At 50.7% G+C, this 9,702-nt stretch overlaps 5 protein-coding genes across 5 annotated transcripts; 2 read left to right on the top strand and 3 right to left on the bottom strand.

Moving 5' to 3' along the window:
* The first annotated feature begins 330 nt into the window (after positions 1 to 330).
* K441DRAFT_668173 (mitochondrial carrier) lies at positions 331 to 1,880 on the top strand. The gene is made up of 4 exons (XM_067649958.1): positions 331 to 470; positions 541 to 736; positions 924 to 1,362; positions 1,466 to 1,880. Exons 1-4 carry the CDS (start codon positions 438 to 440, stop codon positions 1,629 to 1,631), a joined length of 834 nt encoding a protein of 277 aa, XP_067498643.1. The 5' UTR covers positions 331 to 437; the 3' UTR covers positions 1,632 to 1,880.
* Positions 1,844 to 3,353, bottom strand: K441DRAFT_296748 (actin monomer binding protein-like protein). The gene is made up of 4 exons (XM_067641009.1): positions 3,246 to 3,353; positions 2,567 to 3,183; positions 2,237 to 2,491; positions 1,844 to 2,169 (listed from the first exon to the last, which is right to left on the bottom strand). Exons 1-4 carry the CDS (start codon positions 3,262 to 3,264, stop codon positions 2,056 to 2,058), a joined length of 1,005 nt encoding a protein of 334 aa, XP_067498642.1. The 5' UTR covers positions 3,265 to 3,353; the 3' UTR covers positions 1,844 to 2,055.
* Positions 3,354 to 4,859: 1,506 nt separating this feature from the next.
* K441DRAFT_700119 (FabD/lysophospholipase-like protein) lies at positions 4,860 to 6,962 on the bottom strand. The gene is made up of 3 exons (XM_067653228.1): positions 6,847 to 6,962; positions 6,202 to 6,787; positions 4,860 to 6,153 (listed from the first exon to the last, which is right to left on the bottom strand). The coding sequence occupies exons 1-3, from the start codon at positions 6,945 to 6,947 to the stop codon at positions 4,921 to 4,923; spliced, it is 1,920 nt and encodes a 639-aa protein (XP_067498641.1). The 5' UTR covers positions 6,948 to 6,962; the 3' UTR covers positions 4,860 to 4,920.
* Positions 6,963 to 7,724: 762 nt separating this feature from the next.
* K441DRAFT_296726 (uncharacterized protein) lies at positions 7,725 to 8,264 on the top strand. The gene has a single exon (XM_067641008.1). It carries the CDS (start codon positions 7,738 to 7,740, stop codon positions 8,134 to 8,136), a length of 399 nt encoding a protein of 132 aa, XP_067498640.1. The 5' UTR covers positions 7,725 to 7,737; the 3' UTR covers positions 8,137 to 8,264.
* Positions 8,184 to 9,453, bottom strand: K441DRAFT_668170 (uncharacterized protein). Its single transcript, XM_067649957.1, has one exon. The coding sequence runs from the start codon at positions 9,016 to 9,018 to the stop codon at positions 8,539 to 8,541; it is 480 nt and encodes a 159-aa protein (XP_067498639.1). The 5' UTR covers positions 9,019 to 9,453; the 3' UTR covers positions 8,184 to 8,538.
* Positions 9,454 to 9,702: the final 249 nt, after the last annotated feature.

The raw sequence follows: 9,702 nt of genomic DNA, 5'->3' as shown, positions 1-9,702 counted from the left end.
AGAACAGCGCGTGTGAGGAAAGAAGGGAGGACGAGTTGGGTTCCGGAATAGAAACCCTCGGCGTTTTCTCCCACCTCAACTTCAGGTCTACCAATTTCCCAAATCTACTGCATCCACCTTAATTCTCAGTCTGCCTCTGAAAGGGCGCACACACCTCATACCTCATACCTCATAATGTCTGCAAAATCAATGCAAGGCCCCGGCGGGAAACAGCCCGCGTCGGCGGCCACGAACCTCATCGGTAAGCTCGGCCACGAAGAATTGGCAGGTTCTGTGGTGTGGAGACTGTATGCTAACTCTGGGCGACACAGCTGGCGGAGGAGCTGGCATGATGGAGGCGCTCGTGTGCCATCCGCTTGGTACGTCCTCCCTCACCCAAGCCCGAAAAGCAGCTGGGACACAGTTAAGCCCGCCAAACAGACACAATCAAGGTGCGCATGCAGCTCTCGCGGCGAGCGCGAGCACCAGGCGTACGTCCCATATACCATCCCCTCTTCCCCCTCACCAGCCAGCCGGAATTGACAAACAAAACCCGCACAGGCACCCCATCGCGGCTTCATCAGGACCGGCGCCGAAATCGTCAAGCGCGAGACGCCGCTCGGGCTGTACAAAGGGCTCGGCGCGGTGCTCACGGGCATCGTGCCCAAGATGGCTATTCGCTTTACGAGCTACGAGTGGTACAAGCAGCTGCTGGCAAACAAGGACGGAACGGTCAGCGGGCAGAGCACGTTTCTGGGTGAGTGGAGAGAATCGCTGTGTCCCAGCAAATCCCCGTGACGCTCCTGCATCTTGAACCCCACGGTCACGGCCACGCGGAGCTATAGAGCGCCTTGCAGACTCCAAAACCCCGACATAAATTTTTTTTTTCTCCGTACAAGAATAATTTAATATCCAATTGATCCAGAAACTAACCGCACCCCCAGCCGGTCTCGCGGCCGGCATAACCGAAGCTGTCGCCGTCGTGACACCAATGGAAGTCGTCAAGATCCGGCTGCAAGCCCAGCACCACTCGATGGCGGACCCGCTCGACATCCCCAAGTACCGCAACGCGGCGCACGCGCTGTACACGGTCGTGAAAGAGGAGGGCGTTGGCGCGCTGTACCGCGGCGTCTCGCTGACCGCTCTGCGCCAGGGCAGCAACCAGGCCGTCAACTTCACCGCGTACTCACAGTCACGCGCCTGGCTGCAGGCGTACCAGGGCAAGACGGACCTGCCGGGGTATCAGACCATGTTTATCGGGCTAGTTAGCGGCGCGATGGGACCGCTGAGCAACGCACCGATTGACACGATTAAGACAAGACTGCAGAAGACGCCCGCGGAGCCGGGGCAGAGCGCTGTACAGAGGATTGTGAATATCTCCAAGTAGGTCCCTTTTTTTTGGGATCCCCGTTCACTTGCAGCCTAGAAGGCGGAATTCAGCGGGAACGAGACGATGGGAGATGTGCGGTGCTGATGTGTTTGGCAGGGATATGTGGAAGCATGAGGGTAGCAGGAGTTTCTACAAGGGAATCACGCCGCGTATTATGCGTGTCGCGCCGGGCCAGGCAGTTACGTTTACCGTGTATGAGTATCTGAAGGGGGTGCTGGAGAAGGGGAGAGATATGCTACCGGGCGGGAAGTACGAAGAGTGACGATACTACTCCATACACCGGGCAAACTATGCGGAAAGGGCTAAATGGATAATACGGTAAGTAAGAAAAAATTAGAGGAAAGGAGGCTGTAGATACTTAGCTTGTGAAAATGGGCGGATTGGGCTGAGAAGGATTGGTAAAAGCGAGATATTCCTCTTGTTGGACACGCTTGAAAAGTCGGCTTAATTGCATTGGGCGCATAGAGAAAATTGGTTGCATAAGCGCTTCTTCATCGCGTAGATACTCTATCGAAGTGCATATCGCTTTTTAAGCCCCCTATGCTCACGGTTCTCCCGCCCGTTTATGAATAAAGTCACAGGCTGAGCTAGCAGCCCTTCCAAGACATCCATCTCTATCATCTAGCAGGAGTATACTTAAGCGTGGAGTGTGTTCTGCCTGGACATCCCGAAACGCTATTATAGGCTTAACGCTTTCCAGGTCGCTTTGGTCTCGCGAATCCCGTCTTCGCCTCCGTTTGTTGCTTGAATTCGTCTGCGATTGTTTGTGCGGTGACTTCATCTGGATTCGTAGCCTCAATCTGGTACAGAAACCGGTTAGCAAGCTCTACACGGAATTCCTGAATATCACTACAAGGAAACACTCACCCTCTTCGAAATAGTGATCCCAGCTTCACCCTGTGCGAGTTGGATGACTATGCTACGTGACGCTGCGTACAGCATCCGCTCCTTGATTTTGGATGTGCTCGGGCAAGTTGATATGAAGATTATCGGAGCGTCCGAAGTGGTGTGTTTATAGAACGAGAATCGAGGTTCGGTGGACGATATCGAGGTCGAGAGGGTAGCAGGAGTCGCTGACGACACGGAAGCCAGCTGGAGCGTTTCGTTGGCGACATCGATTTTCTGCATCGAAGTCAGTACAACCTCGGCAGCGCGACACCACGGCCGTCACGGCGAGTGGAAAACAGAACGGCATACCAACTGCACCAGATTCCCCTCCCCTGCCACACTCAACCCCGCAATCGCCTCCCTGACCCCCTCCTCCGCCTGCATAGCGATGCGGCCGCCCCCGCCCCCGCCCACCAGTCCCTTCCCCGCCGTGCCCCTGCTCTCCAGCGCCTCCGCCTCCCTGATGTCCTCGAGATCCTGCTCCTCTTGTGTGAGCGGGTTCGCCGCCTCGCCGTGCGCCTCGTGCCGCCGCCACCCGGCCTCCGTCAGCTCCTCGGCCTCGGTCGCGAACAGCGTCTCGCCGAAGTTCTCGGACCCCAGCTCGCGCGTCAGCGTCAGCCGCGTCGATGCGAACAGCATCTTCTGCCGCACCGGCGCCGCGTTCGGCACGTACGTTATCGCGGCCAGCGTGCCCGTCGACGGGCCGCTCGCCGCCGCGGGGCTGTCCGCGCGCCGCAGGATGATGTAGAGTGCGGCGTTTGGGGTCAGGTGGGGCTGGAGGGCGACGAGGTCACCGAGGAAGGTGGAGGTGGTGGAGGGGATGGTGGCGCCGGGGATGATGGTTTCGTTGGAGATGCTGGCGAGGATGCCGCGTTGGGAGGGTGTGCTGAGGAGGGTTTGGAAGGCGCTGTGGAGCTCCGCCGTGGCTGGGGTGGGCGTTAGCTAGTATTTAAAATGGTATGGAAATTAATTTGGAGCATAGCTGTACCGGATATGCCAGACTGCATGGTGGTGCTTGTTCAGTTGTTATGGAGGGGTCGATGGTGGGGCAGGGCTGAGACAACACCAGATGTCCGAATGGATGCCCTCGATGCTCCGGGGCTACGGTATGAATTTGAGGTTGCAATAAGAGGAGGGTCGAGTCTTTAGGACAGGGACCAGGCACTGTTACACCACTCTCTGGTGATGGTGGAGGATTTGTGGTTGTGTTTCGAGGTTGCCGACAAAGCTTGGCCGCAATCTCTACCGATCAACGGGTGTACTCTCCGCTCACTGGTCAATATAGAAGACGGTTTTTCAAACGATGGGAGTCTCTCATCGCGATCTTGCCGCGTCGCTTGGATTTGGCGCGCTTAGGAGTCGTATATATTGTAACCAAAGTTGTGTATAATAACCAAATCAATAAGCCGCTTCTACGACAATGAGGACGACGGCTTCCTCCCCCTCCTCCTTCTCATCCACCCCCTACGTAGCCGCGAGCCTCCTGCCGGCTCGAATGACATCGCGGGTCGTAATCGACGGTCCGGAAGTGTGATACAAAGTCATCAAATTGTAAGGTGGTGAGAGAAAGGGTAGGCGAGCTCTCCCGCGATCGCGTTGTCTCGACTTTCTCGCGCCCCCCCTCCCCCCTGCCCGTAAGGTTCAAATAACCTCGTCGCTGCGGGCACTACAAAATCAACTACTCCTCTTACGGCAGTTGTTGTGGTGTTAGTGTATATCCACCGGGTGTTTACAATTGATCCATTATCCACCTCCTTGACAAGAGTTGTGTAAGCCGCCTCATTTTACTGTTCAAGCGTCATATAAGGGGGCAGGGGTGAGAACAAGCGCCATAAGGTTGCCAAGTTATGGGGGCTCTATCTCTTAAGCAACAAGATTTTAGGCAGTATGTGTCAACCTATAAAATACGTCCTATTTGGCTTCGCCAGAAGGACTGGTCTTTTGGTCCAATTGGACGTCGACAGTATGTCCCTAAGACCCGCCAAAGGTCTCCAAAGAGGCCTTATAGGAACCTTATAGAGGGAAAACCGCTAGTCCTGGAAAGGAAGGGAAAATACATTTTTGTCCCGTCCTCCGTACTGGCCCGGACAGTCTATGTTCTATTTTTGTTCCATTAACGCCATTCCCAGCCTTGTGATTTTTGTATCGCAATTGGTAGCTTTCCAACCTCCCTGTTTTCGGCTTAACGATTGTCAACGGTGAGTGCAGTGTTTGGCTCACTAAATCTAGTCACTAAGAAGTAACTTTCCTAATACTAAAGCTTTATTACTATACTCTATTCCTACACGGTTTTACCGCCGGTAATTATATTAATTATTATAATTATAAGGGTTAAATATGATTATAATTAGTTAGATTATATAATAATCATAACTTATATAACTAATAGAATAGTAATATGTATCTCTGGGGCAGTGTCCTCCACGGGTAGTACGCGTCACCGAAAGAAGACGTCAGAGCGAAGTGACCGGTCTCCCATTCGTCATCATCCCTATCCCGCAGCTGAGGGTCTTACACGATGATACGAAAAGGGCTTTAGTCGACTCAGGCTTCTATCTAATCATTTATCAACTAATTACTCAATTGTTAGTATTCAATGGTTCCAGGGCTCTTAATTGAGAAGCTTCGACATACTGAATCAAAAAGTGCCTATCTACTACATATTATGTACCACTATGGGCAATTTTTCTAGCGCATTCATCAATTTTAACCCGTACTTCCGGGGATGCCACATAGGCCTTTGCTAATTTCTCAACCTCTTCTAGTCTGTCGCTGGATGCTAGGTCAATGGATCCCAGATTGCCTTTCTCCTGAAACCGAAAGGATACATTCTCATGCAAAGGAAACAACGCAAGAAATTCCTCCCATTTTTCTTCGGTATCCGTCACGCGAGCAACCATATGATCAATGACACTTTGCAGTCCGCTGTTCGGGGCGACAATTTTGCTTGCTCCAGTTCCGATACTTACAATCGCATTGATATTATGTCCTTGAAACTCCGTTGTCGCCTCGCGGACTGCTTCTATGATCGGATTATTGGACGCCATGCCGCCATCATAGTATTCTTTCCCGGCCACATTGATAGGGGGAAAGTACAGCGGCGCGGCCGACGTCGCTCTGCTGGCTTGGCAAATGGTGAAGTGAGAGACTTCATTGCTGAATGGTATGTAGCTACGTATACGCTCCGCACGAGTCTGATCTTTGACGGTTGCGCAGACAAAACAGCGCGTTGGCAACACGGCTTGGGGTCGTAAAGGTGCCTTGGCTAAAGGAATGTTTTCAGTTTGCAGATTCTCCTTTTCCAGTTCGCTGATATGCTCTTCAAGAATACTCTTTATTGCAGACTCGAGAGCGTCGCCAGAATACCATGNCTTATTCCAGAACGCGTCCCACCATTTCTTTCCGGGAAGCTTCCAGGTCCCAGTTCGAAAAATTTCTTTGGATAATGACTTATAGGCTTGTTTGCAGGAGCGCAAATCCATGCGAAGTCTACCCAGCATGATTGCGAGAAGGCCTCCGGTACTTGTTCCGCAAATGAGACTGAAGTAATCGCAGGGTTTAAGTGCGTCAGGCACTTCGGGGGCGTCAATCCGACGGACCGCTTCCATAAGCGTCTCCAGAACAATGATAGAAAATAGACCTTTCACGCCTCCGCCGTCTAACGATAATATATTGACATCACCGTCGACGGAAAGATTACTGGTTGCACTGGTGGAACTCACTCCATTCCACGTCAGTGCGTTATCGATCAATTGCCGCATCGAACCCAACACCCGAGCTAGCGACTGGTCATTTGCCGACGCAAATTTGACAAGATCTGCGTGATTCGTCTCAAGTCCGCGGCTCTCTATAGCACTTGGCAAGATCGATTGCTCGCGCGGAACTATTTCAGTGTCCTAAAAATTGTCAGATATTATAGTCATTACTAGATTGGTCAAATCTACCATCATAGGACGTATCTTAGTTTTTTTCATCTCATAGAAGCACACGGTCGGGACTAGGTCTCCCCCAACAGCCTTAAAGTCTTCGTTGATTAAAGGTAATTGGTCGAACAAACGTATAAGAGTTGTTGCCAGATCAGTATACCTAGAGAGGCCAGGAATCAGAAAGAACATTCGTCGTGTCGATACCAGCATCTCCTTGATGCGTTCTGGCACTTCACCACTATGATATGTGCCAAAGAATGCAAATCCACGAATGCAAGCATGCAGCTCGGCCATCCGGCTCTGAGAATTTCGCTCTGAGGAGGTAGCAACATAGAGTTGTTTAACCAAAGTGCCGCCGAAACTGTGAGCTATGAACACTATGGGTACATTGAGTCGGTTTGGGGATGTGCGATAGTCTCTCAGGTCCAGAAGAAGGTTGTTGACCAGACTCTCTCTAACATTACTGCCCCCCGTGTAATGATAAGCTGCCACTCGCGCATAGGGAAATACTCGAGGAATCGCATCCTTTAGCCAGTTGTACTCCGAATTCCAATGAGTCCATGATCTGTCCCAGCGGCCGCCTTCGCCGTGAATCGCGATAATACTGTGCAGAAGAATTTAGCCCAGATTCCAAGTTGGATTGGGAAGAGAAGGGTTTCTCACTCAAGTTGTGGGTCATCGCCTGCGAGGGGATTGTAGAGAGTGCGGAAACCACTACACTCGTTGTTCAAGCCGTTGTCGGGGGCCGGTACGTTATGATCCATGACTTGATGCACCAGAAGAGCTTAGCGTTGCATACGGTGGAGAATGTTGGCCCTATTCTACTTGTAGGTTACCCACGAATATGTCATGAATCAGACACTCCGCAAAAGATTTATTCCGGTGACACGGGATAGCGCATGGACCTGCTCAGACCATTACCTTAGCAAGTTTAGACTATTAACCTCTATTATTAAGGGCAGCCTAATTGATATGCGGATACCCCACCGATTGAGTTTAGTTCCTTCCTGATTAGGTTATAATATCACGTGAATTTAAGTTGTTTGCATCTGCATCGGTGCGCGACGGCCGCGCGCCCATACCTAGTTAAAACATCACCTCGCATTTGCCTTTCCTATCCCACCCCAGCCTCTAACTGTTGAGCGGCCGACACTTGGAGTAAGGCTGAATCAGCCTGTTGCCCGGCTTAGCAGCGGGCTGATCCGCCACAATTGCTGTGTTGACCGAAAAGACCATTTATTAAATATTATGGCTACCGGGAGGTAAGCATCCCCCCCTTGGGATTACTTTCTAGTTTTGTTCACCTCTCTTGCCTAAATAGCCTGTACTGCCGCCCCTGTGAGAGGTCGTTTCCCAGCGCTCAGGCGAGGCAACAGCATTACCAAGACTCCCCTCGCCACCAAGAGTATTTGGAAGAGAATGTGTGTCGAAAATGTGACCGATATTTCGATAGCCCAAGTAATCTCAAACACGTAAGTGCAGGCCCGCTTAGTCCTTAGAAGTGTCTTATACTACGATTTATTTGCTAACGTATCGGTAATCATCTAGCATAAAATGGTCCACTTGGACCCTTCCGTAGAGTGCTATGGCTGCTATAGAATATTCACCACCTACGCTGGCATGATAATCCACTTAGAGTCCGGAAGCTGCGACTCGGGCATCAACATTCTCGACCTAAACGAGTCTGCTGCCTTGTGTTATCAATGGAAACACTATATCGATGAAGAATATCACGATGATATGGTTGAGGGTTACGATTTATATCTGGATTATATGGGTAATTACAATGGTAGTGTGTATCCATTCAAGTGCCCGACATGCGGCACCGGCTTTGCAAAGCTGTCGGGGCTTTTCCAACATATTGGTAGTCAAACCTGCGACCAGCGACTAAGGAATGGAGCAATAGGAAAGCTGATCAATTGGTTGGAGCGTCAGCATAGTAAAAGGTTCTGATAGTGTATTGGAGGGTTTTCCGATAACGAATCTTGAATAGACTTGCTATTTGCCTCTATTAACCATGCTCGATATAGGAACATGATATATACTCTGGCAACGCAAGATAACCGTCACCAGTGAACATAATGTGGTGGGGGCATGTATGGCCAGGGAACTTCGATAGCGATGTCAAGGAGTTTGAAGATGCACGCATAAAGGACGTTGCGTTTTTAATTATTTATCTGAGTTGCATACCTCACCGACCTAAATCGATATCACTCCCTTGTGCCCTACCATCGAAACCGAGACCAACCCTCCACGTTTAGGTGCATATTCCGAGTTCCATCCATCACATGCCAGCAGCACCCTCTTCTCTCCAAACGTCTCACATTTCTCTTTCCATCTTCCATTCCACATCCCCTATGNCATGAAAATCCATACCCCCCCAAAAACAATTAACATCAACCCAAAAATAGGCACCAACTCCGGCCCAGCCTTAATCGCCTGCGGATTCCCCACAAGACCTGAGAACTGCGCCACGATGCCCATTGTGAAATTCCGCTCTGCCTCCGCCAACGCAATCGTCGTTAGGTTCCCGCATGCCTGGTTCAGAGCCTCGTCTCTAGTTAGCGCGGGCAGTTTTAGGATGGCGGTGTCGAGTATTTTGGCTTCGATAATTGTGCCGACGGGCGAGGCTTGGAGGAAGGCGGAGCGGTAGGTGCTGTTTTCGCCAATGGTGGAGAGGTTGGCGGTGCGGGCGTAGTCGAGGCATTGAGAGTCGGTGGGAGCGGAGGTCTGGCGAACGGCGAGTACGGCAGCGTATTTGTCTGGTGCGGCGATAACGGCGGTGTGGAAGAGGGATAGGAGGAGGATGATGTTGGTGAGGAGCGAGTTGTGCATTTTGCTGTAAGAAATCCAAAGTGTATTAAGCCAAGAAAAGCGAGCCAGTCACTGAGAAGAAATGAATGAATGAGAGGAACGACGAGAAGATGGAAAATCAAGTCATGTCGACGACAGGGCAGGAATATGTGAGATTTCATGTCGAGAGCTAGGGGTCGGACTTCTGACGAAACAGGGGACTGCCGGGTTCGAGACAAGGGTGTAATGCAGGGCTGAGGCACAGATCGTCGCATATCGCACATTGCATGTCACACTTAGCGCCGACTGTGTGGATTACCATTGTGGACGAAGTGAATCAGCATCGTGACATGTAAACGCGACGTGTGAATTGACAATACGAAATGAAAAGGCCATCTCCAGGCACTATCGTCTTCTCATAAATCAGACGCTCCGTAGTAAGCGAGTTAGAAGGGTAACAGAAGCGTACTCGCAGATTGGCAGCAAATAAGGGTTCTGTGAAATATGAAAACGAATAACGTAGTTTATAAGCGAGCTGGCCATACAAGCGAGCTGGCCACCTCAAAACTCACCAAAAATTGGAAAAATTGCACTTTAATATCTTAACAACCACTTAATAATAATTAATGCAAATTTAATAGCGGCCTATTAATGTAATAACTAACTTATATAGAAAGTATTGGAAATCTAATATAAGCNGAAGTAGGTTAAATAGAAAANNNGNGG

The sequence above is a fragment of the Cenococcum geophilum genome (assembly GCF_001692895.1).
Source record: "Cenococcum geophilum 1.58 unplaced genomic scaffold K441scaffold_60, whole genome shotgun sequence".
Classification (NCBI taxonomy): domain Eukaryota; kingdom Fungi; phylum Ascomycota; class Dothideomycetes; order Gloniales; family Gloniaceae; genus Cenococcum; species Cenococcum geophilum.
This window is presented reverse-complemented; position numbering and strand designations above follow the sequence as displayed.

Bases quoted from the DNA above. Each gene is read 5' to 3' on its own strand.
- K441DRAFT_296726 (XM_067641008.1), top strand. From the start codon at position 7,738: ATGGTCCACTTGGACCCTTCCGTAGAGTGCTATGGCTGCTATAGAATA.
- K441DRAFT_668173 (XM_067649958.1), top strand. From the start codon at position 438: ATGCAGCTCTCGCGGCGAGCGCGAGCACCAGGC. The intron at 471-540 runs GTACGTCCCATA...AAACCCGCACAG, and splicing joins GGCGAGCGCGAGCACCAGGC to GCACCCCATCGCGGCTTCAT. The intron at 737-923 runs GTGAGTGGAGAG...CCGCACCCCCAG, and splicing joins CGGGCAGAGCACGTTTCTGG to CCGGTCTCGCGGCCGGCATA.
- K441DRAFT_296748 (XM_067641009.1), bottom strand. The intron at 2,492-2,566 runs GTATGCCGTTCT...ACTTCGATGCAG, and splicing joins AGGGGAATCTGGTGCAGTTG to AAAATCGATGTCGCCAACGA. The intron at 2,170-2,236 runs GTGAGTGTTTCC...TTTCTGTACCAG, and splicing joins GGATCACTATTTCGAAGAGG to ATTGAGGCTACGAATCCAGA.